This window comes from Motacilla alba, chromosome 10, assembly GCF_015832195.1.
Source record: "Motacilla alba alba isolate MOTALB_02 chromosome 10, Motacilla_alba_V1.0_pri, whole genome shotgun sequence".
Lineage (NCBI taxonomy): Eukaryota > Metazoa > Chordata > Aves > Passeriformes > Motacillidae > Motacilla > Motacilla alba.
In genome coordinates this window covers 3,762,272-3,787,750 of record NC_052025.1, presented here as the reverse complement: position 1 = coordinate 3,787,750, position 25,479 = coordinate 3,762,272, and the positions used below count along the sequence as shown (strand labels likewise).

The window sequence follows — 25,479 nt, the reverse complement described above, 5'->3', positions numbered from 1 at the left end:
TTGGCTGAGTCCCGCCAGCCCCGCGCTGCCATTGGCGGGCGGGCGGCGGGGCGGGGCCAGGGGCGGCCATGGCGACGGGCGGCGGCGGAGCCGGGCCAGCTCCCGCTGCCGCTGCCAGCGCGGCCGGCGGCCGGCGGGGCCCGGGGGTACGTGCGGTGTACGGGCGGGCTGGGGGTGCGGGGCTCTGTGGGGTGTGTGTATTGTGGGTAGGGGGCAGTGTGGGATGTCTGTATGGGGTTATGGGATACCTGCGTGGGGCTGTGGGGCTGTGTGGGATATCTCTGTGAGGGTATAGGATATCTGCATGGGGCTGTGGGGCTGTGTGGGATATCTCTATGGGGCTATAGGATATCTGCATGGGGCTATGGGGCTGTGTGGGATATCTCTGTGGGGCTATAGGATACCTGCATGGGGCTATGGGGCTGTGTGGGATATCTCTGTGGGGCTATAGGATACCTGCATGGGGCTATGGGGCTGTGTGGGATATCTCTGTGGGGCTATAGGATACCTGCATGGGGCTATGGGGCTGTGTGGGATATCTCTGTGGGGCTATAGGATACCTGCATGGGGCTGTGGGGCTGTGTGGAATATCTCTGTGAGGGTATAGGATACCTGCATGGGGCTATGGGGCTGTGTGGGATATCTCTGTGGGGCTATAGGATACCTGCATGGGGCTATGGGGCTGTGTGGGATATCTCTATGGGGCTATAGGATACCTGCATGGGGCTATGGGGCTGTGTGGGATATCTCTATGGGGGTATAGGATACCTGCATGGGGCTATGGGGCTGTGTGGGATATCTCTGTGGGGCTATAGGATACCTGCGTGGGGCTGTGGGGCTGTGTGGGATATCTCTGTGGGGCTATAGGATACCTGCGTGTGGCTGTGGGGCTGTGTGGGATATCTCTATGGGGCTATAGGATAACTGTATGGGGCTATAGGATACCTGCATGGGGCTATGGGGCTGTGTGGGATATCTCTATGGGGCTATAGGATATCTACATGGGGCTGTGGGGCTGTGTGGGATATCTCTATGGGGCTATAGGATACCTGCATGGGGCTGTGGGGCTGTGTGGGATATCTCTATGGGGGTATAGGATACCTGCATGGGGCTATGGGGCTGTGTGGGATATCTCTGTGGGGCTATAGGATACCTGCATGGGGCTGTGGGGCTGTGTGGGATATCTCTATGGGGCTATAGGATACCTGCATGGGGCTATGGGGCTGTGTGGGATATCTCTATGGGGCTATAGGATAACTGTATGGGGCTATAGGATACCTGCATGGGGCTATGGGGCTGTGTGGGATATCTCTATGGGGCTATAGGATAACTGTATGGGGCTGTGGGGCTGTGTGGGATATCTCTATGGGGCTATAGGATACCTGCATGGGGCTATGGGGCTGTGTGGGATATCTCTATGGGGCTATAGGATAACTGTATGGGGCTATAGGATATCTGCATGGGGCTATGGGGCTGTGTGGGATACCTGCGTGGGGCTGTGCGGCTGAGGAGAGAGAGTGGGGCAGTGTGGGGTACATGAACAGGGGTGGTATAGGGCTGGGGCATGTCCATGGGGCAGTGTGGGGTTTGTGCATGAGTGGGGCATAGGGCTGGGGGTATCTGTAGGGCAGTGTGGGGGGTGTGCACAGGGGTTATGGGGCTGGGCTATGTCCATGGGGCAGCGTGGGGTGTGTGCACAGGGGTTATGGGGCAGTGTGGGGTGCGTATGTGGGGCAGTATAGGATCAATAGAGTGGGACAGTTCATCTTTCAGAGCTGCAGACAGGGAGGCACAGTACTGTATACAGTGTATGAATATAAATATACAAATAAATAAATATATATATGTATATACGTACACAGAGGTGTATCAGCACAGCATCAGCTGGCTGGGAAGGGGTATGGCACATCCAGAGGGATCTGGGGGCACTGCCTGCCTGGTCATTTCCACTATAAAGCTCTGTCCTGCTAATTGCAGCTTAAGACACTGAGGCTAATCCTGGCGGTGCTCTCCAATCGCCATCCCCAGTCCTCTGCCGTGTTCCTTTAATTCCATGTCCCTCCTGTGTCAACTCTCTCTGATTTTCCCTCTATTTTCTTCATTACTCTTGTGTTTGTGGAGGTTTTTTCCTCCCCCTTGCCCTTAGGAGCGTTGGTTCTCCTTGACAATGACTGGATAAAAGGAGAAGCTTGGAAGGCTCAAACCCCAAATTAAAATATACAATCCTTACATTTGTGTTTCATTACCTCTCAGGAAACCTCCTCCACCATCTTTTCCCAAGTATTGCTGCAGCCAGGCTTGCACAGGAACGGATGGTGACTACCTGTGCTTTTAATTAGCATCACCATTCCCAAATAATCCTCTCATCTGCTATCAGATCTGCTAATTCCTTTTCCTCTCCCTCCTCCTGGGCTGGGGAGGAGCAGCTGTCCCTAGGGACAGATTTCCCTGGGGACAGATTTCCCTGCTGACCTTGAGCTCCCAGGAAGGATCAGATGCTCTGAGGTGACTCTGCTTTACTTCATCCCCGTGGAGAAGTGCTAAATGCTTCTTCCACTCTTTTTTTAGCTGATTTGGGCTGAAAAGAAGAGGCTGAACAAAGGGACAGATGTGGTGGAGAAAAGAGGTCCATACATCATGAGCAAGCCTCCCTCCATTCAGGCCAAGCTGAGTAAGTGATGCTAGGTGGACTCTGCTGGGATTTTGGGCATCATTTCCACCTCTCTCCCAGAGCTGGGCTTATCAAAAGCCCTTTTATTAATTGGTGGGATAAAAACTTTATAAAACCCCATTAAAAACCCATAAGGATGCCTTTGGGAAAGCCCTGCACTGCACCCACGCTCACCTGCACCACCCTCCTCACCCATTCCCAAAAGAAGCAACCCTTTGGGAGCACGTGGGGATTTTTCTCTCTGTCCCTGTGCTTGGCTTGCAGAGAGGCAGCGGGAGCTGGCAAAGGCAGCGCTGCGAAGGCAGGGGCTGCTGGGGGCACCCACTGCTCCGAAACCAACTCCTAAAAGGTCTGATCCCCTCTTCCTCTTTCCAAAATGTGGTTTTCAATTTTCTTGGGGAGACTGGGAAACTCAGGGGATTGAAAATGAGAGCTTGGGACCTTCTTCTGCTGGCTCTGTTTGGCCAGGAACACCCAGTATAATAAAATACACTGCTTTTCTTTTTATTTTGGGGATGATTTGGTGTATGGATTTATTTGGGTATCCTGGGGGTTAGCTGCTGGTGGGCCTGGACAGAGCCTGGGTGGGAAGGAGTGGGATTCCTGCCCTGGCTCCTCAGCCTGTCAGCTCCGTGGATGTGTTTGCACATAAAAACATCTGTGCTGGTCTCCCTCCTGTGTTCCCTGGCAGGTCTGTGAAGTTCAACAAGGGCTACACGGCGCTCAGCCAGACAGCTGACGAAAACCTGGTCTCCCTCGACTCAGACAGGTGAATAGCCCAGGATTTTGGGTAAATATCCCACGATTTTGAGGGCGGGGGTGCTCCCAAATGGCTTTTTAGGGGGTTGATTTCCCTTGTCACTTGTAGAGCATCCCTGATGGCACTGGGCACCTCAGGACAGCGAAACACTCCTGTTGCCCCAGATTTCAGATACCCCTTGGGGTTGCACTGCCAGCTCCTTTTTTCCCCCAGATTCCCCTTATCTGCACCCTAAAGCCCCCATTTCCTGGCCAGCTCTGTTTCTTTTTCCCCTCAGTGACAGGGAGCCAGGATCCAGGTGTTCCTCGGGATACTCCTCCGCTGAGGCAAGTGCAGGGCTTTGACTGTGACACTCTGGGGTCCCCAGGGGCTCCCTCGTCCCCCTGACCCCTCGAGGCTCTGGCTGGGGCTGGAAGCATCACCCCACAGGGCGTGGATGTGTGTCCATCCCGCAGAGCTCTGCTTTGTCCCCTGCAGCAGGTGACCCAGGACCTGAGCCGGCAGCTGCTGCAGGACGGCTACCACCTCGACGAGGTCCCCGATGATGAAGACCTGGATCTCATCCCCCCAAAACCTGCCGCCTCCTCTTCTTGCCCCTGTTGTTTTGGAGAAAATCTCTCCTGTGTGATCCAGTAGCTGCACAAGAACAGGTCCAAATCCAGCACTTTCTTTGTCCCGTGGGATGGCTGGTGGGTGTCCGGGTCCCACGCCAGGACGGTGACACAAGGACTGAACGATGCTGCTCGTGGCAGAGACCAACTGACTCCAAAGGACTTCTCGTTACACTCAGCAATATCGGGGGGAGGTGGCACAGTGACATTTTGGTGACCTGCATGGGACCTGGCACTCGGCTGGGGTGGGAAGAGAGGACTGGCAGGGCCTGGCACCTCCACAGGGGTATAAAGGGAAGGATTTGGGAGTTTCTGGGCTTGGAGCTAATGGCTTATTCCCATTCTCCTCAACGCTGCTTTGATGCAGGTGAGGCACAGCCCAGGCCCCCGTCCCAGCTCTGCACAGGGCTTGGATTTGGGGGGCCGGAGAGCCTCCCTGCTGCAAACCATAAACGCTGCCTTAAACCATGGTCCTGCTCTATGGCATAGAGGACAATCAGCTTCTTATACAGAAACCTTATTTAAAGATTTCATGTCAAGAGACATGAACTGGTTGGGTGGGGGGCATGTTTGTTTGTCTGTTTTTGTATTTTACTTGTAAAAGGGAGCACTCAATAAACTGGATCTCATTACTCAGAAGGGGTGCTGGTGCTGTGAGGGGGACTCCTGTGTTCCCTCATCACATTTTACTCTTTTCCTGTGCCTGAGGAGCAAGGGGGGGAATCACAGCCAGTGTTGGGAGGATGCTGGAGCTGCTCCCAGCCTCTCTGTCCCCCTCCATCCTCCTGCTCCCTCCACCACGCTGCCCTTCGCCAGGGACAAAGTCACCTCTTTATTCACAGCAGCAGAGGCTCTCCCGCTCCATCATCCCCCAGGCAGCCCCCTTTTACAGCCAGGGAAGGGGACGCTGCCTGCCATCAGCCAAGCTTGGGAAGAGCCCACCAGAAGCAGCAGAAAGCCTGTGGTCTGCACCACATCCGAGGAGTCGATCCACGGAACTGCTCTTTCTATACATCAGGGCTGGTTTGGGGCTTTGATAGCCGGAGGGAGAACTTTGAAGCGAGAAGACTTTGCCCACACCAGTTCCTATCTACTCAAACATGGAGTGTTGTGGAGGAAGCGTCCCAGGTGCTGCTCAGAGGAGGCAGCAGGCTCGGAACAGCAGCATCCCGTCGGGCGAGGAGAGGTGGAGGGAGATGCTCTCGTTGGCCGAGACGAAGAGCACGGAGCCACGGTGCAGGGACATCTCGGAGGCTGCGGCTGTGGAGGTGCCCACGGCTGTGCCCCGGATCACCAGTAAAATGCTGGCAGAGTCCATGGCAGAGATGAGGTACAGCTTGATGGAGGCAGGGATCTGCCAAGGGAAATGTCACTGTGCTGGAGTGTCCCCCAGCTTTCCTCCTCTCTGGAGAGCTGGAAGGGGGTTGTCCCCATTCCCACCCCTTTGCTGTGCCTGCAGCAGCCCAAGCCCAGGGACCTCGGCTTGGCTGAGGACACCCAAGACCTCTTCTGGTTCTCCCTCTGCTCAGAGCTGGTGGAGAAGGTGAACAAGCTCCAGGCAGAGGGAACGGGGGAGGGATAAAGAGACCAGCACCCCATTATGCCCAAGCATCCCTCCCTCCTTGCCAGGACACCGGTTACAAAGGTGAGCGATTACAAAGGACACCGGTTACAAAGGTGAGCACTGGGGTGTCCCAGCCGGTGTCCCCAGCACGGAGCTGTCACCTCTCACCTCTATCCTCATGATGGTGAAGTCTGGCACGGGTGGGTCGTAGAGGTAGACGTGGGGATCGAGCTGGCTCTGCGCCGCCGGGAGGATCTTGGAGCTGCTGGGTGCTGGTGTGTAGTTGAGCATCTCGCACAAGGTGAGCACATCGATGAACTTGGGCGTGAGCCCGGCGCGCACCGTGTTGTCCGAGCACGCCATGACCTCCACGCAGTCTGCGGGGACGGGGCAGCGCCGTCAGCCCAGCCCAGCCCAGCCCCTCCTCCTGTCCCCGCGGCCAGGCCTGGCAGGGTGCCGGGCTAGCAGAGCCCCCCGGCGCTCACCTCCGTGCAGGTAGGCGTGGGGCTCGTTGGCTCCCAGGAACATGGCCTCCCCTGGCTCCAGCCTCACCAGGTTCAGGAAATAAATGGTGAAGCAGCCGATGTCCCCCGGGTACTGGGAGTGCAGCCGCAGCAGCAGCTCCCCGTTGCTCCCCGACGTGTCCTTCCCTTCCGCCGCTGCGCACGACACACCGGGCCCGACGTGGGGAGGGAGCCGGGGCTGCCCCGGCCTCTCCCTAAACGCGGCCCCCCGAACTGGCTTGGGGTGTCACAGCCAGCACCCACCTTCCTGGGAGATCCTCTTCACCAGCATGTTCAGCTGGTCCACGAAGAACTTCTTCTCGCTCTTCATCAGGCGGGTGAAGCACACGCGGAGGGCGGCCGAGACCCCGCGGGGGTCGTCGCTGCCGCTGCGCTCCAGCTGCTCCGCTGCCACCTCCCCGATCAGTGCCCGAAGCTCGGGGACATCTGCGGGGCCAGCCCCACTCAGAGCCAGTCCCCCGGGCCACGGGAGAGCAGCCCCAGTCAGGAGCAGCACCCCCATCCCAGGAGAGCACAGTCACCATCCCCACCGCGAATCCCATTGCTGGGGAGCACTGCCCTCACCCTGAACTCCATCCCAAGGGAGCACAGCCCCCATCCCACCCCAAACCCTAACCCAAGGGAGCACAGTCTGCGGGGACGGGGCAGCGCCGTCAGCCCAGCCCAGCCCCTCCTCCTGTCCCCACATCCCCCATCCCACCCCAAACCCTAACCCAAGGGAGCACGGCCACCATCCCCACCCCAAAGCCCATCCCAAGGGAGCACAGCCCCCATCCCCACCCCGAACTCCATCCCCAGAGAGCACCATCCCCACACCAAACCCTAACCCAAGGGAGCAGGGCCACCGTCCCCATCCCACACCTCATCCCAAGGGAGCAGGGCCACCATCCCCACCCCAAACCCCATCCCAAGGGAGCGGGGCCACCATCCCCATCCCAAACCCCATCCTAAGGGAGGATGGCCACCGTCCCCATCCCAAAGCCCATCCCAAGGGAGCAGGGCCACTGTCCCCATCCCAAACCCCATCCCAAGGGAGCAGGGCCACCGTCCCACTCTGGGGTCTGACCATGCACCCTCCTCCATCCTTACTCTGGAGGAAGGAGACAATCTCCTCCACAGGCCGGAAGCCACACATGCCCTCGAAGGGGGTGAGGGCGATGGCCATTTCGGGCTTGTGGTTGGCATCGGGATAGTGCTCAGGGAACTGGGTGTGGAGCTTCGCTGCCAGCTCCTGCACAGAGGGGAAAGGAGCTGCCTGACCTCCCCAGGGACACGGCATCCAGCTGGGCTGGCCACGCCGGGCTCTCCCTACCTTGTTGGGGTGTGCCTGGACGGACAGGGCGGTGTTGACAGACAGCACCTTGAACAGGAAGGGCAGGTGTCCCTGGAAGGTGTCCTTCACCTTGGCCCCCAGGCAGGCGGGGTTGTCGGCGATCCACTGGCCCAGGGTCTTTTGGGGGATGCGGTTATCCCGGATGAGGGCATCGCCCCGGGGGTGTGTGCCCATCCACAGCTGCGAGACACCGACACACAGGTGGCACCCCGAGCCGGGCAGCCAGCGCGGATGACTTGGGCTTTTCCAGAGGCTGCCTGGCCCCGGAGGTGATCCCCGGCAGCTCCCTCGGGGGCTGAGTCATGCCGGGCTTCCCTCCGAGCCAGGCTCCCCCCAGGGGACACGGGACAGCTGGGGGTCAGCATCACGTCCTGCTAGGACACAGGACGGTGAGAGCCACAGCCGCACGGTGGGATGGACACACGGACGGACGGACACACAGATGGGACGGAGACACGGACAGAACGACACAGAGACACACTCACCTCAGCGTAGGGCTGGTCAGGCTGGATCTGGACCAGGGGGTCACCGCTGGCCAGCAGCTTGGCCACCTCGCTCTCCAGGCCCACCTTCCCCCAGGAATAGTTCTGCACCACGCAGGAGAGGGGGAACACTGCGGGAGGCAAGTCAAGTGTTAGCGGGGCACAGAAAGAACCCCCCAAAATCCTTCCGGACACCCAAAGAGCCCGCGGGGCAGGGTGACAGCCTGCCGGGGAGGGAGGGGACCATGGCCCTGGGAGGGGACACTGTCTGTGGGGACGATTTTCAACCATCACACGGGGACCTGGGGGTGCTGGGGCTGGGGGCACGAGTCGCGGGCGCTCCGCCTCGTCGCGCTGGGGGGTGCCGGTGGGCGGTGCCCGGGCCCATCGCGGACCCCCGTGCCCGGGCGGGCGCTGAGCCCCTGTACCCCGCTCACCCCGGATCTCCGCCATGGCTCGGCCGGGCAGGGCCTGCCCCCCGCCCCCCGCCAGCGCCGCTGTGACGTCACGCGGCCACGCCCACGGGTTAACCCCGCGCGAGCTTGTACGCGCCGCCGTGACGTCACGCGGCTCCCGGTCACGCGGGTGCCCCGGAAGCGCCAGGAGCGGCGGCGGCGGGAGCGGAGCAGGAGCGGACCGCGCCCATGTCGGGCTTCGACACCAACCCGTTCGCCGACCCGGTGGACATCAACCCCTTCCAGGTGGGCGCGGGGCGCGGGCGGCCTCGCCCGGCGCGGCCCGGCCCGGCCGGGGCCCCGTGCCCCGCACGCCGGGACGTGGCACTGAGTGAAGCGCCGCCGGCCAATGGCGGAGCCGCTCCTGCGCGCCTCGGCCAATCAGAGGCACGGGGCGGGACCGGGGGGCGTGAGGCGGCCGCGACCCCCGGCCCTGAGGGCGGCCGCGGCCCCTGCCCGAGCCCGGGCTCCCGCTGCTGCATGCCGTCTGCCCGCGGCTCAGGGCCCGTCTCCTCCCCTCAATGCATCCCCTTGCCGAGCCCCCCGCGCGGCCACGGCCGGGGGTCCCGAAGCCCTTCCGCGGCTCACCCCCGGCTGAGCGCCGGGAGCCCCCCGGGTCCCTCCCGCTGTGTCCCCGCACCAGGCCGCTCTCACCTCGGGGGGCTCTCCCGCACAGCTGGGAATGCCTGCTCTGAGGGTTTATTCACAATAATCCATCGCTGGGGCTCTCTCGGCCGTGCTGCGCGGTGCGCCGCTTGTCTGCTGTGTCTCTCTGGGTTTGTTTTTAAGGCGCTTCAGCACTTTAAAGTGCGTTCCCATGGCAAAGCTGTGGATTTCGTGGCTCAAAGCAGAGGATTGCTGTTAAGGTCACTGAGGGCTTGGTCTGTGTTCGCTGGGTTTCTCCTCTCTGGGATTAACCTCTGGAAATTGGGGTCACTGATGCAGGGAGCTGGCCTGGCGCGGTCTCTGGGCCGTGCTGCCTGTGCAGTGCTGTGGGAATCAGGGTCTGGCCTTGCGCTCCCGTCTGCAGCTCAGCCTCGCCTCCGCTGCTTGCCTGCCATGTGAGCCGCAGCAAGGAGTGTTTTCCTGACCTTGGATTTCAGGGCTGAGCCAAACAGAAGTTGTTTGTTGATGAAGCTGAGTCTTTTGAGGAATCAGAGTGAAAAAAGTCTTTGTCTTCTTCCTCACTTTCATTTTGACATGGTCTTTTGACTCTCAGGAATGGGAGGAGTTGGGATGATCCTGTTCCTCTGATGTTCGTTCTTGGAGATGGAATAGATTGCTGTTCCTGGACACGGGATTTGTTGCTTTGGCTTTGAGGAAGTAAACATTCCTAGAATCACAGAACGGTTTGGGTTAGAAGGGAAATTAAAGCTCATCCAATCCCACCCTCTGCCACGGGCAGGGACACCTTCCACTATCCCAGGTTGCTCCAAGCCCTGTCCACCCTGGCCTTGGACACTTCCAGGGATGCAGGGGCAGCCACAGCTGCTCTGGGCACCCTGTGCCGGGGCCTCAGCACCCTCATGGTGAAGAATTTCCTAATGTCCAATATCCAGTCTAATCTCTGTCAGCTTGAAGCCATTCTCTGTTCTCCTGTCACTTTGGGCCCTGGTAAAAAGTCGGCCTCCGTCTTTCTTGTCATCTCCCTTCAGCTGCTTTGTGCACATTAAAGCTTTCCTGGTATCTGGCAGAACAGGGCTGTGCTCACTCTTTATTCACTGTTCAAACACAAAAAGGTTGAAGGCGATTGCCAGGCAGTAACTCCCCTGTCAGGCTCACTTAACAAGGATTGACACATGTCCCACTGTGGATTCCCTGTGACAGCTCTTTGCAGCTCATCTGATCCTTGTGGAAGGTTCTGTGCCCTCCTCTCAGGGCTGAAGGTTTTTGTCTTACCTTTTTTTTTTTAATCAAGGAAAATTCCCCAGTCCCCAGCTGCTGGTTGAGAGGAATTTTTGACTGCTGCTTCCTGGAGCCTCGTTGGTCGGGTTTGAAATGAAATCCCAGCCTGTGGGACAGCGTGTTCCCTGTCAGGGGCTGGACGCAGGTGCTGGCTCTGTGCTGGGGTGACAGTGTCCCCCTGACACCCCCTGCCACGCTCTGGAAGCCGCAGAAGCCTCCTCACCCTCCCAGCCCCTGCATCTCCCCTGCCACAGCACCGGGGCTGTCCCTCCTTGCTGGAGCTGCTGGTTCAGTGCTTCATCCTCCTCAAATCCTGCCTTTTCAGGAGACTTTGTTCACGATGTTCTTTTAAGCTTTCTGTAAAATAAGCTGCTTTGGTCCTGTTAAAAATATCTCTGGCTGCTCTGTTACTTATTGTAACCAGTTAATGAGAGATGATTAACTTCCTTCCTTTATCTAGTAACCTGCTGCCTGCAAAACTTTGATTCCAGCTTCAGACAGAGCTGGAAACTTCCATCCTTTCCAGAGATCATCAAAATTAAATCCTCAAGGTTTTTCTCAGTGCATCTTCCAGGCAGTGGCAGCACCATCCGTCTGCAGGACTGGTTATATTTGGGGCAATACTGTGATATTTTGACAACTGTGTTAAGTTCCAGATGATTCTAGGTTGAGCTCTTTTTCCTTGATCTCGTCTAGAGAGGCCTCTCATTTTGTTTCTTTAATCTGTGGGAAGAGAAAGAAAAGAAAAAAACAGAATTCCTTGCACAAACCTGTTCTATCCAAACCTTTCAGCAGCACGGCGGCAGCTTTGTATTTGCATTAAAGCTGCATTTGAAAATAGTTTTAATATTCCTGGCTGTGCCGTTTGGTCCAGATGTGGAGTTGCTCCGGGCTGGGGGCATCTGAAGCCGTGAAAAACAACATCACACATCCCTGGCACTTGAGGAAGCCGTGGCTGGAAGGGCAGCAATTGGGATCTGCTCATGGCACCCTGCAGGTCGAGCCAATCGTTCACTTGTGAGCACAAGCTTTGTGGCTGGACACCCTTATGGTGGCTCCAAGAGGTTCTGAATTAAATCCCCATCTCCTGATCCTTTCCAGGGCTTGTGTCAAGAGGGTCAGCTGCCTTTTGCTGCCTAGCTGGCAGAAAATAGCTGTAAAACGTGAAGTTTGTGGGCAGCTCCTCGCTGATCTCTGCATTCCTGGTGCTCGCTCATCCCTCACTGCCCACTCCGGGCTCACAGAAGCTGCTGCCCGCGCATCGCCCTCTGCTTTCCTTCCTGCCCTCCCCAGGCACGTGTCCAAACACTTCAGCTTTGTTGCAAATTCCCTGCTCTTTGGGTTCCTATTTTAGGCACGCTTGCACAATAGCAGGCGAGTTCAGCCCAGCTGCTGGGCCTTGGCCTTACGGCCTAATTAAGTGATTTTTTTTTAAAGCTGTGCAGTAAGATGAGAGCTTGTCTACCTTGGGAATCAAACCGTGGTGCAGCTGAAGCCGTGGTGCTGCTCTCCCTGCCCTTGGAGAGCCTCCAGCTTTCTTTTGGGTGCAGATGAGCCAAGGGAAGTAAAACGTGTGTTTTACGGCGGTACTGTGGCATTTTACCTTGTTCCCAGCCTGCCCACCCAGGCTCTCCAGAGGCTTATGCAGCTTTCACTTTCCACTTCCCACACCTTGAAGGGAGTTTCTCTTCCTTGTGCAGTTGTTTTCTGCTGGACTTTAGTCCAGCTGGGGCTCGTGTGCTCCGGACTAAAGGGTTCGTGCTGATGGGCAGCGCTGTCGTGCGTGAGGGGAAGCGTAAACTTGTGCTGACAGCCCTTATCTCTGCACAGCTGAAGCTTCCAGAGGAGTCAGGAGTGAAATAAAAGCACTTTTTATCTCCAGCCTGGCAGTCCTGCTGCTTCTTCCCACTTTTTGCAGCCCTTCCTCGCTGGGGAGTTGAACTTTGCCGAGCGGCGTCGGAGAACGCGCGATGCCTCAGCCCGGGGTGATTCACAAACGAGTGCGACCTGTTGGTGGGGAGTGCCTGCCATGCAGGAGCTCTGCAGTTACTCATTAACTGCTCCCTGCGATTCCTGCTCAGCAGAAGGCTGCGCTAGAGCCCCGGGAATGGCTCCAGAGGGATTTTCCTCCGTGCTCCGGCTCCCCGGGGCAGCCTTGGTTCCTCCTCCCCACCATGGAGCACCAAATTAGAAGGGCTGGTCTGGACACACGAGGTGCTGAGGGAGGGAGAAGAAGCCACTTCTTAATTTTCTGACCCACGCCCGGCTCTGAGGTTGCCAGGCCAGGAGGATTTCTGAGTTCAAAAAGGGGCCTTGTTTCTGGGATAGCTGGGAAGAAGAGCGCTCCAGAGGGCAACACCTGGCTGCCCAAGAGGAATCTCTGCATGCAGAGGAGGAGGTGCAAAAGAGGAGATAAAAACAGCTGCATAAAAACCCTGCAGGTGAGGGGAGAGAGGTGTTCTGAGGTGCAGAGAGCCTGTTTTTAAACATCAGAGGATGTTTGAAAGACGAGTGGGAGGTGCTGTGAGTGGAAATGAGAGCTGTTATGCCAGCAGCATTAAAACCTCCTAAAATAATTGGTGTCACACCTCCAGCTCAATTTTCCTGAGTGTTTCACTTATCCAGAGCAATCACTGGCATTTTAGCTTGCCAGCATCTCTCAGCCGGGATCAGCTGTGTCTAAAACCTGATTTTGTTTGGCTCCATGCTTGCTTTGTGAGGCCCAGCAACATCCTGACCACGGGTGGATGAATCCAAATCCCTGGAAATTAGGAATAACTTGCTGTAGGTGAGCAGAAGTAACCTGCACAAAGTATTCCTGTGCCAAAAGCACGTTGTGGTTGTTCAGATGTCCCTCTTGGCTAAGCAGGAGATTATTTCTGCTGACGAGTCTTGCCTTGCTGGTAGTCATCTCCTTGGATATTTACATTCCTTGCCAGCCAGGGCCATCTCCCTGTAGCAGGGATGTGTTTCACCCCCCTCAAATTCCCACCTAACAAGCAGATGGAAAGCAGGCAGCATGGATAGGATGGACCTGCTGTTCTTAAATGCCTTTTCCAAAAGGAACAATTCGGTGCAGTCAGTGGTGATAGCCAATATCCAGTGCTGATTTCTCCTTGTGCTCTCTCCCTGCAGGACCCCTCGGTGACACAGCTCACAAACACCAGCCAAAGTGGCTTGGATGAATTCAACCCCTTTTCCGAGAGCTCCCAGCGGGTACGTGCCACGTGTCCTCGTGCTCTGTGTGCCTGGTGGTGCTTTTAGTGGTGTAGAAGGTCCCTTGATAGGCGCAGCTTAAAAAAAAGAGGAATTCACAGCTGATTTCCCTGTGGATGTGGCTCATGGCGTGCAGGAGAGGGAAATTGCTCCTGCACTGGAGCAGTAATGAGCTCCCAGCTGGAGCTCTCCACTGGCATGGAACAGCTCCTCTCCAGCTGGCTGCTGGCTCCCAGGGAAGCCCCATGGAGGGTGAGGGTGGTTTGTGGCAGGGCACAGCAGCATTTACTTGCTCCCTGGGCTGGGACCTGAGCTGTGCTGGGGGATGGCTGCAAGAGCCTCATCCTTATTCCCTGGCTGCTGCCGTGAGTTTGGTGGGAGAAGGAGGGGCAGGAGGGTGAGATTTGTGCTTTAAACAATTCACCAAGAGCCCGCTGTGTTTCTGCTGCCCTGTTTTTCCCTGCTGGCCCGTGTCTCTCGCAGACGAATGCGGCGCGGACGACGCCGGCGGCGCTGCCCTCGGGCCACTCGCAGCCGGCCGTGCTGCAGACATCCGTGGAGCCCACGCCACAGGTACAGCCCCTCTCTGCTGCCCTCCCAGCCTCCTCCAGCTGCCAGGGCCCCTGGGAGCACAGCACTCCCTGGGGTGGGGACTGGGAAGCTGCTGGTGATCTTTGCATTTCCAAGGCCGAGCTTTGTAGGGAATACACGGGTGCAGTCCTTCTTGCATCTTTTTCCCTGTCCCTCTGGTGGCAGAGTCCCTCTGCTTTGCCTTGTGTCCTGTTGGCTCTGGCTTCCCTCTGGAAATTCTGGAATGAATCCTGCTAATGCTTTTAGTTCAGTTCTGGTGTCTGGTCAGACATGCTCAGTGCCAGGAGAATAAATGCAAGTACCACCAGCACCACCTCATCAAAGAAGAGGGAGAAAGAATCATTTCTCAGAATACAAAATAGGTAGAAGAGATTCTTAAGAGGCGTGGTAGGCAGCTGGGAAGGGAATTGTTCTGATAAGCCCAGGAGCCTTGCTCACCACTTGAGTGATGAGCTCAGAGCAGTGAGGTGAAGTGTGAGGTAGAAGAAGCTGTGGAAAAGCTCCTCCTGCCAGCTCTAACTTCCTGTAGGATAACTTGATTTTGTCCTTGATTTCGTCCCTTGATTCCTGTCAGAATCAAGAGGGCTGAGGCTGAGCTTTCGTGTCACCCTGTGCCCAAGACGTCTGAGGCTGAGCTTTTGTGTCACCCTGTGCCCAAGACGTCTGAGGCTGAGCTTTTATGTCACCCTGTGCCCTGCTTCCTTCCCAGCCTGGCACCCAGTGGTGCCACCACAGCCCAGCCCAGGGCAGGGCTGACCTCTGTGATGTCTCTGTCCCCTCCCCAGGCCGTGGCTGCAGCAGCACAGGCAGGGCTGCTCCAGCAGCAGGCAGAGCTAGAGAGGAAGGCAGCTGAGCTGGAGAAGAAGGAAAGGGAACTGCAGAGCCACGCAGCCAGCATCGACCGTGAGTACTGACTCCTGCCCGGGGCAGCCTGAATCCCTTGGTTTGCCAGGATTTCAGGAAAACTCCCTGTGGCAGCCCTTCTGGGACAGCGCCTGGCATCCCACAGCTTCCAAGATGGGAGGGCAGGGGGTGGGATCCCACCCATCGGAGGTGGGATGCTGAAGCCAGCTCTGGTGGGTCCCTGCCCTCAAGCATTTCACCACCAGAAGCTCTCCAACACTGATCTGTGCCCATGTCAGGGCTGGTGAGTGACACTGCCGTGCTGAGGCTTCTCACTGAGAGCAGCAAAACTCTTCTTCTCGGCCTCAACACCCTTTTAACCACAGGAACCCAGTATTTTTCCCCTGATCTTGGCCTGAAGTGGCTGAATCTGGGCTTGCAGGGCTGAGTGATGGTGGCTGTGATGGCCCTTTGGCCAGTGCAGGGGAATTCTGCTTTCCTCCAGAGAAAACCCCTGCACACGGCTGCTGTGCCAGCAGTTCATCCCATTCCTGCCGTGCTGCCTGCTCAGATGTAGCAACTGCCCAACCCCTGGGCTCTGCCAAGCTTTTAATGAATTAGACAATAGCTGAACAACTGCTTGGAAAGTCTGGGGTGGGCATTAGTCTTTGAATGAGGGAAGAGCAAGTGAAGAGCTGCTTCTTCCTCCCTCCCACAGCGAGGCAGAACAACTGGCCTCCTCTCCCCAAGAAGTGTCCCATCAAGCCGTGCTTCTACCAGGATTTCTCTGCAGACATCCCAGCTGACTACCAGCGGATATGCAAGATGCTCTATTACTTGTGGATGTGTAAGTAATGGCTTCGCCTGCAGCCAGAATTCTTTTGGAGGAGGTTCTGTGTGAAGGGCTGAGCTCTGTCACACTGTAAATGCCGTTGGTGCTGTCTGCAAGGCTAAAATCAGGTTTCCCTCCTTTCTTATGAAGGTAAATGTGAAGAACCTGGAGTTTATGCTTTGGGAATAGCTCAATCATGACAGAATTTTAATTGTTTAATGGAGGCTTGAACAACTGTTTCAGATTTGGCCGTGAGCAGCAGGATCAGATGAGCTTCTGAGTCAAGCTCTGTTTCCCTCCCAAGGGTGGCAGGGAAATTGGATGGCCCAAAGTCACCTTAATTTCTGCAGCTCTCCATGTGTTCAGTGGGACATTAGGGATGCTTTGGAGTTTCCAAGAGCTTGCTGATGCTGTTTTTCTCTGTCTCCCACCCCAAACAGTGCATTCCGTCACCCTGCTCCTAAACCTGCTGGCTTGCCTGGCGTGGTTCACAGTGGACAGCAGCAGAGGAGTGGACTTCGGTCTCTCCATTCTGTGGTTAATTTTATTCACCCCTTGTGCCTTTCTCTGTTGGTACCGACCAATTTACAAGGCTTTCAGGCAAGTGCTGGGTTTGTTTTTTCCTGTATCAGGGATGTATCTCTTAGTGGGAGGAGCTTTGGGTTTATCTGTTCCCATCGTGTTTTGCCTGCAGGATTTTTCCAGCTCTTTGCATCATTAGATAAACCCAATCCACTGTGTTACTAAACATATTAGATCTGTCTGATAGACCTTAATTGTGGTGATCCTTTTTCATCCTGAAATCCAAGCCTAGGCAGACAGAGGACACTTTTAATTCCTTTTTTATTCACTTCATGGATTCCTAAGACACTCTTTGGTACACTGATGTTGAGCCCACTGCGTTTGTCCAGGGAGCTGCCTTCACCCCATCTTGCATTGGGCAGAGCACTGCATCTGCAGTGGGCACATTTGGGTGCACAGATTCCTCCCCACATCCTCTTCCCTCAGCATCTCTTCCCCGGAGAAAGGAGTTCACTGAAGCTGTTCCTCTCCTCTCGGTGCAGAGATCACGGGTTTCACTCCTGTTGCCATCTCTCCTGCAGGTCTGACAGCTCCTTCAGCTTCTTCGTCTTCTTTTTCATCTTCTTCTGCCAAATAGCAATCTACATCATCCAGGCTGTTGGAATTCCTGGCTGGGGAGACAGGTAAGCTTGGCTTCGCTGCCTTCCGTGTCACACATCCCTTTTCTCACCAGGGCTGTGACTGGCAGGAGCTTTGGGACCTGCTTCTGACAGCTGCCTGTTCTTTCTGCTGTGGTTTTCCTCGCTCAGCTCATGCACAGCCTTGGCAGGTCCCAGCTGCCTCCCTTCTCTGCTCTTCCTATCCTAATCCCAGTATGTGAAGGAGTATGAGAAGGGGAGTATGTGAATTACTGGATTTTGGGCAGGAGTCCTTCCCTCACAGGGTGCCCAGAGCAGCTGTGGCTGCCCCTGCATCCCTGGCAGTGTCCAAGGCCAGGCTGGATGCGACTTGGGGCACCCTGGGGTAGTGGGAGTTGTCCCTGCCCATGGCAGAGGAGTGGAATGTGATGAGTTTTGAGACCCCTTCCAACCCAACCTGTTCTGTGATTCTGTGAGAGCTCTTCTGTGCCTCTTCTCCCTCACTCAGTACAGATCATATTTGCTCCTCTGATGTGAACCAGATCTGCTCAAACTGGAGCCTTCCCTGACAGCAGTGTGGGGCTGAGGGATCTCTGACCTGAAATCCGGGTGCTGCTCCGCCTGATACTGCTGCTACCACCCCGACTCTGTCCCCAAACTCTCCCCGAATCCCTCTGGAGCGTGTGGTTGGTGGGCTGAGATAAGCAGAGAGGCTTTTAGCCTCGCCCTTTCTCGGTGACATTGTCCAGAAGGGTGAGCCTGGGCTTCTGGAGCGTTTCCAGCAGCCTCGTGTCAGCAGCTGTGCCCTGCAGGGAGAGCACAGCCTTTCCTTTCGCCTTGCTGCCCGGCTGCAGCTCCCGTTCTGGAGCTGGGGAGCTCAGGGGAAGGTTAGCAGCCCGTGGTGCCTGTCCCGAGGGCGGCCTGCAGGCGGGAGCTGCCGTCTATTTCTGCCCTCTGCCTGCGGAAGGGCCCGTGGGCAGCGCTGTCCCCGGCCTCCCCCCTGCCCGAGTCACGGGGGATGGGGAGGGGGCTCGGTCTGGCCCGGAGAGGCTGCCTGCAGCTTTCTGCTCCGTTTCCTGCCCGCAGACAGCGCGGGTATTTTTGGCGTGGCGTGCCTTTGCGCTTCCCTGTGCTGCCAGGAGCGGTGCCACGCATGGCGTGGGACCCCAGCCCTCCTCCCGCTGGCACACGCCGTGCTTGGCGGAGCTCTTGGAAAGGTTCCTTTCTCCAGCACCCAGGAAGGTGTTCGGAGCGAGGTGTCTTGGTATTTTCAGCCACAGCCGAGGGCTGGTAACTCCTTACATTCTCCCTGCCCCCTTCCCTTCGACAGCTCCCAGTGTCTGGAACTTAGAATGGTGGAATCACAGAATGCTTTGGGTTGGAAGGGACCTTAAGGCTCATCCCATCCATGGGCAGGGACACCTTCCACTATCCCAGGTAGCTCCAATCCCCATCCAGCCTGGCCTGGGACACTTCCAGGGATGGAGCAGCCACAGCTGCTCTGGGCAATCTGTGCCAGGTTTCACCAGTTCCATCCCTTCCTGCCTCTTCCTCCTGCTCCAGACCCTTTCATCGCTGTCAGGGTGACACTCAGCTCCAGGCTCCAGACCTGCCAGCTGATCTCTTCCAACCTGTCTTTACCCCACTTGGCTGAATTTTGAGAAGGTGCCCATGGAAGTCACAGTTGGCGCCAAGGGTATTGATTTTGCTGCCTGAGGGGAGGGCACAGGGCTGGAATGTGGGTGGGATGAGCACAATCCTCCTCTAAAAATTCTAATGGAAACTCTATCCCCAAAACAAGGGCCTGGATGAGCTCCATGCTCCCGTTTCCACAGCTGCTTGGTTTTGTGCTGCCCTGTAACCTTCCCCTGAAGCACGTGTGTGCTCCCTGGTGTGCTCCAGCTGTGCTGGAATGCTGTCCACGCTCACCCCTCTCTCACCCCTCTCCTCTCCTGTCCCTGGCAGCGGCTGGATCGCGGCGCTGTCGGAGGTGAAAGGGAACGTGGCCGTGGTGGTGATCATGATGGTGGTGGCAGCCTTCTTCACGCTCTGCGCCGTCCTCTCCCTCTTCCTCCTCAAGCAGGTGAGTGGCTCGGGGCCAGCAGAGCTCAGGCTGCCCCCAGGGGTCCGGGGTTTGATGCCTCCCTTCACCCGCCTGGGGATGATGATGGGATGGGGGCACTGGCGGGTCAAGAGGTTTTAATTAAAGTATTTTTGCTTGTGCTTCCTGCAGCGATGCCAAAATTCTTGGCCACTCCTGAAGTGGGAAGTAGCCTCCCTTTGGAGCCGTAGAATCATGAAATTACTTGGAAAGGGGCACTGGAGCTCATCTTACATCCTGCCAAGGGCAGGGACACTTTCCACTATCCCAGGGTGCACCAAGCCCTGTCCACCCTGGCCTGGAACATTTCCAGGGATGGGGCAGCCACAGCTGCTCTGGGCAACCTGTGCCAGGGCCTCCCCACCCTCACAGAGAAGGATTTTTTCCCTGATGCACCATCTAACTCTGCCCTCTGGCAGTTTAAAGCCATTGCCCCTTGTCATGCCTGGACCTGGCCGAGCAGAGGTGGCCGTGGCTCTGTTCAGCATCCAGGCATTGTCAGTCCCTGCTCCCACAGCCTTGTGGGGCTTTCCAAAGCCTGGTGGGATCCCAGCGAGTGCCTTCCCACTGGTTCTAGAACCCAGCCCTCCTCCCTCCTCCTGCCTGCCAACAGCAGGGCTGGATTTCTGCAGGAGCAGCAGAAATGGAGCTTGGGGGAAGGCAAGGACAGGCTGGACTGATCCTCTTTCTGTTGGTACTTCCTTCTGCTCTCCTGCCTTTATCTTGAAGGAAATACCTGATGCTGTTGGCACCTTCAGGTCCTGCCCTCCAGTAAATACTGGTTAAGCCTGAGCCATCACAGTGTGGGGAATTTTGGGTCTGAAACCAACAATTGTGCTGAGAGCACCACATTTTTCAGCAGATGAAGGTGTCCTGAAATCTGCCACGGAGCAGCAGCCCACGCTGTGCAGCTGTCCAGGGAACTGCTTGGGTGTGTGCAGCAATCCCATAGCCACAGGCTGATTGCATTCCCTCTTTCCCTCCCCTCTTTCCCCAGGTGCATTCCCTGTATCGGCGCACAGGAGCCAGCTTCCAGAGGGCCCAGGAGGAGTTTTCCCAAGGCATCCTCACCAACAGGAGCTTCCAGAACGCAGCGGCCGGGGCGGCCTCCTCGGCTGCACAGAGTGCTTTCCGGGGAAACTAACCCTGCCCAGGAAACCCAGCCCTTCTTCCCAGGAAACCCAGCCCGTCTTCCTGGGCTACCTCCCTCTCGCTTCCTCTGCCCTCATCTCCCCAGCCTTCCTTTTCGGTTTTTTCTGAAAATGCACTTTTTTTGGGGGTACCATGTGAGCTCTGTGATGCCGACACTCCTGATGAGAAGAGGTTTTTTTTTTTTTTGGCTTCAGCTGAGCTACGGTTTGGATGATTCGTTTTCCCTGTCTTGTTTTAGGGTGTGGGGAGATGGGGGAAGACATTCTCTGAGGCAAATATTCCTCTCTCCAGGACCTTCCAGGTGTTTGTCTTTTCCTCCCCTCGCTCTGTCTGTAGCAGGAAGATGAGGGGAAGCAGGTTTTTGATTTTACTCTCTCTTCTCTTGGCCTTTGCTATGAAGAATTTGATTATCTGCTGTTTTGGGAGGGTTTTGTAACGTGCATGTAGTTGATGTTGTTAATTTTAAGAACAGAAACCGTACTTTTGGTTTATTACACTCACACAATGCTGTATTTTGACCTCGTAACTGCTGGGCTTCCTGAGAGCCACGAAGGAAAATCTGGGAGCAGGGGGAAGTGTGTGGGGGGATGTATTTCCCCTGGTCCCCCCAGGGCACATCCCTTGCTTCCACGAGGATCCTGCGGGCACCAGCGCTGGGCACAGAGAGGGGGAGAAGGGATCAGTGGAGGCTGAGTCTTCTCTGTGACTTGAGACCAGGAAAAGGGATTTTGGTTTGCTCCCAGCTCCAGCCTGGGGCAGCTGAGGATGCCGGGTCACACAGTGCCTGTGACGCCCTTCTCCAGCTAACCTTGAGTGAGTCTTTCTCCAGGGAAGGCTCCTCCCCGCCTTCCTCCTCACGAGTTTAATTTTTTTTTAGCTGGGAAGGAACTGTTTCCATGTGTGTGTAGCTGCATCCCGAGATGGGATGTCCCTTGGGACGCGGATGGGGGCAGGTTCCCGCCTCTCCCTCCTTCAGCCCCGCGGTTTGGGTGTCGGGGGGGGTTCATGCAGGTTTGGCTTTGCCCCTTTGCCGGGTGGGGTTGTATCAGACCCCCCTCCTGTGCTGCTGAGGGGCGGCGGGGGGCGCTGGGATACACAAATCGCTATTTTTACACCCTTTTCCTCCTGTGTTATTGGAATTTTTTTTCTCCCCCGCGTCTGATCTTTTAATGTTTAAAAAATTATTAATAAAAAATTGTTCATGTGGTCCAGAGACGGTGCTCGTGCCGGCGGAGGGGGCGTGGCCATTGTGGGGGCGTGGCTATGGGCGTGACCTGATGCGATTGGCGGGATTGGGCGTGGTCATCATGAATGGGGCGGGGCCAGGGGCGTGGCTTGCTTCTGGATGAAGGATGTGTGGGCGTAGTCATGGCTGTTGGGGGCGTGGTCCGCCTGCTCTGTGGGCGTGGCTGTGGGCGTGGCCTGCGCCGTGGCGCGCCGGGAAGGCGGAAGCGGCTGCCGGGCCCCGAGTGCCGGGCCCGGGGCTCCGGAGGGGCCATGGCCGGGGCCGGCTGGGCCCCGCCGCGCCTCGACGAGTTCATCCTCACCGAGCCCCTCGGCTCCGGCACCTACGCCACCGTCTACAAGGCCTACAGGAAGGTAAGGCCGAGCCCGCCGCGTGGGTCGCCTTTTTGCTCCCGAATCTGCCCCCCACTCCCGTGGGTTCCCCGTTTTCCGGTCCTCCACATGGGGTACCACCCCCCCTAGCCCTCGCCTGGCACCTGCCGCCCCCTTGCAGGGGGTCCTTCCCTTCCCTCCCCTCCCCACCCGCGGTGGCTGTTTGGGTGGGGGTCCAGCGTTGCCCGCCCTCCTCGGCAGAGGGACACGCGTGAGGTGGTGGCCATCAAGTGCGTCAACAAGAGGAGCCTGAACCGGGCATCGGTGGAGAACCTGCTGACGGAGATCGAGATCCTCAAGACCATCCGCCATCCCAACATTGTGGAGCTCAAGGACTTCCAGGTGGGCCGGGGGCTTCCCAGAGGGCCTCTGAGCCGGAGCTGCTCTGGCTTGGATCCATCCCCGCTTCCCACGGGTGTGTCCGTGGGGCTTGGTGCCAGCAGCTGGGCAAACTGGTCCAGGAGAACCTGTGTGGGTGGGACTGGCTGGGGTGGCACGGCAGGGTCTTATTGCCTCGCAGTGGGACAGTGACCACATCTACCTGATCATGGAGTTCTGTGCCGGGGGGGACCTCTCCCGCTTCATCCGGACGCGCCGGATGCTCCCCGAGAAGGTGGCACGCGTCTTCCTGCAGCAGCTCGGTGAGGACACCCCTCCTGGCTCCCACCCTGGCTCTGCTGGGGCCCCTTCCCCAGGGTTTTGGGGTGCAGGGCTGTGCTAGCACGTGCCCATCCACCCGCCCAGCCTGCGCCCTGAAGTTCCTCCACGACCGCAACATCTCCCACCTGGACCTGAAGCCGCAGAACATCCTCCTGAGCGCCCCAGAGAACCCCCAGCTAAAGCTGGCAGGTCAGGGCAGCCCCCGGCAGGGGCTGGGAGGGGACGAATCCCTTCTCCCTGTGCCCCCACGAGCTCTGTGTCCGGCAGATTTCGGCTTTGCTCAGTACATGTCCCCGTGGGACGAGAAGCACGTGCTGCGCGGCTCCCCGCTCTACATGGCCCCCGAGATGGTGTGCCGGCAGCACTACGACGCCCGCGTGGACCTCTGGTCGGTGGGCGTCATCCTTTACGGTGGGTTTGGCTTTTGTCGCCCCAGGGGGCTCTGCTCGGGGCTGGTTCCCCCTCTCCATCTCCCCCACCTCTCCTTTTCCCCCCGCAGAAGCGCTTTTCGGGAAGCCGCCCTTCGCTTCCCGCTCCTTCGCCGAGCTGGAGGAGAAGATCCGCAGCGACCGGGCTGTGGAGGTAACGTGGGGTGGGATGGGGCTGGGGGGGTCTCACAGCGCTCAGTGGGCTCAGCCCCTTCCCTCCCCAGCTTCCCAGCCGGCCCCAGCTGTCTCTGGAATGCCGGGATCTCTTGGGACAGCTGCTGGAGAGGGACCCTCGCAAGCGCATCTCCTTCGAGTGCTTCTTTGCCCACCCCTTCGTGGACATGGAGCACGTGCCCGGCCCCGAGAGCCTGGGCAAGGCGGTGAGCGGGGCTGGGGGCTGCTGCCTGCCAACGGGGGCGTTCCAAGCCCTGAGACCCCCCCTGTGTCCCCCAGACCGACCTGGTGGTGGAGGCGGTGAGGAAGGATCAGGAGGGAGACGCCGGTGCCGCCTTCTCCCTCTACCGCAAAGCCCTGGAGTATTTCGTGCCAGCGCTGCACTGTGAGTCCCCCCCAGGGGTTGTGTGGGGCCTGGGTGTGTTTCTGGGGGGGCAGCACCCCGGGGAGGGCCACTTGTTAGCCCACCCAGCCCGTGTTTGGTCGTTCTGCCCCTTAGATGAGAGCGACGCGCGGCGCAAAGAAGCCATCCGGGCCAAGGTGAGCCAAAACCCCTGGGGGGGTGGGGGCAGCACCCCCATCCTCTGAACCCCGTATCGGGGCTCTCCTCACCCCCAAAATGTGCACAGGTGAGGCAGTACATCTCCCGAGCAGAGGAGCTGAAGGTGTTGGTCTCCTCCAGCAACAAGAACCTCCTGGAGAAAGGAAACCCGGCCAGAGAGCTCCTCAAAGGTAGTGCGTGATTGTTCCCCGTGCCCCGGCGTCAGAGCTGGCGGAGGGGCCCTGGTGGGGTGTTGGGCTGAAGGGTGAAGGTTTTGGGCAATCCCCGTAGCTGTGTCCCCTTGCAGAGATGGCCAAGGACAAACCTCGGCTCTGCGCGGCGCTGGAAGTGGCTTCAGCTGCCATCGCCAAGGTGAGGGGTGGCCGTGGGGGTCCCCTCACCCCTCGAGGGAAGGGGAAGGTGCAAACCTGGTGGGGAGGGGGCTGCTGGACCCCGCCAGCCACAGCCACGCCCGGGGCCTCTTGCAGGAGGAGGAGGGCAGGGATGACAGTGACGCCCTGGAGCTGTACCAGCAGAGCCTGGGGGAGCTGCTGCTGCTCCTGGCCGGTGAGTTGGGACTGAGGCGGGGCTTTTAGGGCAAGGATGGGTCCTGCTCCCATCCCTCATGCCGTGGCACATTTCCCCTGCAGCGGAGCCGGCGGGGCGGCGGCGGGAGCTGCTCCACGCCGAGGTGAGTGCCAGCCCTGGGACACCCGGCTGTCCCCGCTGGCCTGGCCCCAGGGGGACTGTGTCCTCTCTCTCTGCCCACCAGATCCAGACCCTGATGGCCCGAGCCGAGTACCTGAAGGATCAGATCAAGGTATGATGACTGGGGAGGGCTCCGGAGCGTGCTGGGAGAGGCTGAAGGCTGGAAAAGCCTCCTCTGCCTTGGCAGATGCGGGAGGCACAATCCATGGGCAAAGAGGCGCTGGCAGAGTCCGTCCGGAGCGGTGAGTCGCCCTTTGCCACGGGGACTGGGGAACATTCCCCCAGCCCGAGGCTGATCCCAACGCCACCCAGCCCCGTCTCCCCTGGCACGGGCTTGTCCCCTCGCCCGGGGGTGGCCGCGGCGGGGGCAGCCCGGTGAGTGGCTGCGTGCCCCGGCACAGCCTGTACCTTGCAGTGACTCCCGGGAGCTGTCCCGCGGGACGCTGCTCGCTGCCCTGCCAGGAGACAACGGCGCCAAGAGGAGCCTGAGGCTTCCGTCCCTCCCACCGGGGTGACACTTGGGGGGTCACCCTCGGGCTCCCAGCCCCGGGGGGGTCGGTGGGGCCATCTGCCCCTCTTCCAGGCGCTGGCTCGTTTCCCTGCCAGCCCTGCCTCGACCGTCTGCTGCTGCAGCCTCCCCTGGCACAGCGGGCGGGTTATTCCACTCTAATTCCCTCCGCTGGCTCCACGGGAAGGGTATTTTTATCCAGGCACTGGGCTCTGGCAGGACATCCCCCCTGCTTTCTCGACTGGGTGGTTCTTCCACCTCCCAAATTCTGGGGGAGCCCACACGGCCCACAGATCCGGCCGGGAGCTGAGGGTGGGCAGGGATGCTCCTGTGCCTTCCTCGCCCAGCATCTACCTCTGCATCCACCGCTGCTCGTCCAGCCTCCATCCAGCAGCCGCTGCACCGGCCCAGCCCGGCCATTCCTCCCTGCCTCTCGCTGCTGGAGCACTGGAAAAGAGGCTTTTCCTTCCTAAACCTGGAGCCTGCCGGGTGCTGGCTGCACCATCAGTGTCATTACCGCGAGCAGTGCTCAGCGGGGACCGAGTGGGTCGGGCACGAGCAGCTGTCAGGCACCTTCAGGGAGGCACTCTCAGCATCCTGCCTGCCCTGCTCCACTCCTCAGGGCCCTGGCACCCCCAGCATC

At 58.4% G+C, this 25,479-nt stretch overlaps 4 protein-coding genes across 6 annotated transcripts; 3 read left to right on the top strand and 1 right to left on the bottom strand.

Annotated features, from left to right (window-relative positions):
* The first annotated feature begins 68 nt into the window (after positions 1-68).
* Positions 69-4,678, top strand: FAM219B (family with sequence similarity 219 member B). Its single transcript, XM_038147262.1, has 6 exons — positions 69-146; positions 2,569-2,671; positions 2,936-3,020; positions 3,363-3,440; positions 3,709-3,757; positions 3,909-4,678. The coding sequence occupies exons 1-6, from the start codon at positions 69-71 to the stop codon at positions 4,065-4,067; spliced, it is 552 nt and encodes a 183-aa protein (XP_038003190.1). The 3' UTR covers positions 4,068-4,678.
* Positions 4,679-4,850: 172 nt separating this feature from the next.
* Positions 4,851-13,363, bottom strand: MPI (mannose phosphate isomerase). Of its 3 annotated transcripts, XM_038147259.1 has the most exons (9): positions 10,300-13,363; positions 9,055-9,733; positions 7,949-8,076; positions 7,443-7,643; positions 7,220-7,361; positions 6,374-6,556; positions 6,092-6,265; positions 5,775-5,983; positions 4,851-5,396 (listed from the first exon to the last, which is right to left on the bottom strand). In XM_038147259.1, exons 4-9 carry the CDS (start codon positions 7,635-7,637, stop codon positions 5,178-5,180), a joined length of 1,122 nt encoding a protein of 373 aa, XP_038003187.1. In that variant the 5' UTR covers positions 7,638-7,643; positions 7,949-8,076; positions 9,055-9,733; positions 10,300-13,363; the 3' UTR covers positions 4,851-5,177. The 3 variants fall into 3 exon arrangements, with proteins under 3 accessions (XP_038003187.1, XP_038003188.1, XP_038003186.1); XM_038147260.1 differs by having other exon boundaries at positions 9,055-13,363; XM_038147258.1 differs by lacking the exons at positions 9,055-9,733; positions 10,300-13,363 and adding an exon at positions 8,383-8,437.
* On the top strand, positions 8,490-21,413 carry SCAMP2 (secretory carrier membrane protein 2). Its single transcript, XM_038147261.1, has 9 exons — positions 8,490-8,646; positions 13,441-13,521; positions 14,005-14,094; positions 14,898-15,015; positions 15,674-15,802; positions 16,228-16,387; positions 16,891-16,992; positions 18,913-19,030; positions 20,046-21,413. Exons 1-9 carry the CDS (start codon positions 8,590-8,592, stop codon positions 20,190-20,192), a joined length of 1,002 nt encoding a protein of 333 aa, XP_038003189.1. The 5' UTR covers positions 8,490-8,589; the 3' UTR covers positions 20,193-21,413.
* A 191-nt stretch (positions 21,414-21,604) lies between these two features.
* On the top strand, positions 21,605-25,473 carry ULK3 (unc-51 like kinase 3). Its single transcript, XM_038146905.1, has 15 exons — positions 21,605-21,799; positions 22,019-22,159; positions 22,338-22,458; positions 22,562-22,666; positions 22,745-22,888; positions 22,977-23,059; positions 23,130-23,285; positions 23,359-23,464; positions 23,579-23,619; positions 23,709-23,811; positions 23,928-23,992; positions 24,109-24,187; positions 24,271-24,311; positions 24,393-24,440; positions 24,516-25,473. Exons 1-15 carry the CDS (start codon positions 21,698-21,700, stop codon positions 24,705-24,707), a joined length of 1,527 nt encoding a protein of 508 aa, XP_038002833.1. The 5' UTR covers positions 21,605-21,697; the 3' UTR covers positions 24,708-25,473.
* The last annotated feature ends 6 nt before the right edge of the window (positions 25,474-25,479 follow it).

Excerpts from the sequence above, each read along its gene's own strand:
- FAM219B (XM_038147262.1), top strand. The coding sequence starts at position 69 with ATGGCGACGGGCGGCGGCGGAGCCGGGCCAGCTCCCGCTGCCGCTGCC. Across the intron at positions 2,672-2,935 it reads CTCCATTCAGGCCAAGCTGA|AGAGGCAGCGGGAGCTGGCA; the intron begins GTAAGTGATGCT and ends CTTGGCTTGCAG. Across the intron at positions 3,441-3,708 it reads GTCTCCCTCGACTCAGACAG|TGACAGGGAGCCAGGATCCA; the intron begins GTGAATAGCCCA and ends TTTTCCCCTCAG.
- SCAMP2 (XM_038147261.1), top strand. The coding sequence starts at position 8,590 with ATGTCGGGCTTCGACACCAACCCGTTCGCCGACCCGGTGGACATCAAC. Across the intron at positions 8,647-13,440 it reads TGGACATCAACCCCTTCCAG|GACCCCTCGGTGACACAGCT; the intron begins GTGGGCGCGGGG and ends CTCTCCCTGCAG. Across the intron at positions 16,388-16,890 it reads CCAATTTACAAGGCTTTCAG|GTCTGACAGCTCCTTCAGCT; the intron begins GCAAGTGCTGGG and ends TCTCTCCTGCAG.
- MPI (XM_038147258.1), bottom strand. Across the intron at positions 6,266-6,373 it reads GAAGAGGATCTCCCAGGAAG|CGGCGGAAGGGAAGGACACG; the intron begins GTGGGTGCTGGC and ends TGTCGTGCGCAG. Across the intron at positions 5,397-5,774 it reads TCACCATCATGAGGATAGAG|ATCCCTGCCTCCATCAAGCT; the intron begins GTGAGAGGTGAC and ends TTCCCTTGGCAG.
- ULK3 (XM_038146905.1), top strand. The coding sequence starts at position 21,698 with ATGGCCGGGGCCGGCTGGGCCCCGCCGCGCCTCGACGAGTTCATCCTC. Across the intron at positions 23,812-23,927 it reads GGCCAGAGAGCTCCTCAAAG|AGATGGCCAAGGACAAACCT; the intron begins GTAGTGCGTGAT and ends GTCCCCTTGCAG. Across the intron at positions 24,441-24,515 it reads ACCTGAAGGATCAGATCAAG|ATGCGGGAGGCACAATCCAT; the intron begins GTATGATGACTG and ends CTGCCTTGGCAG.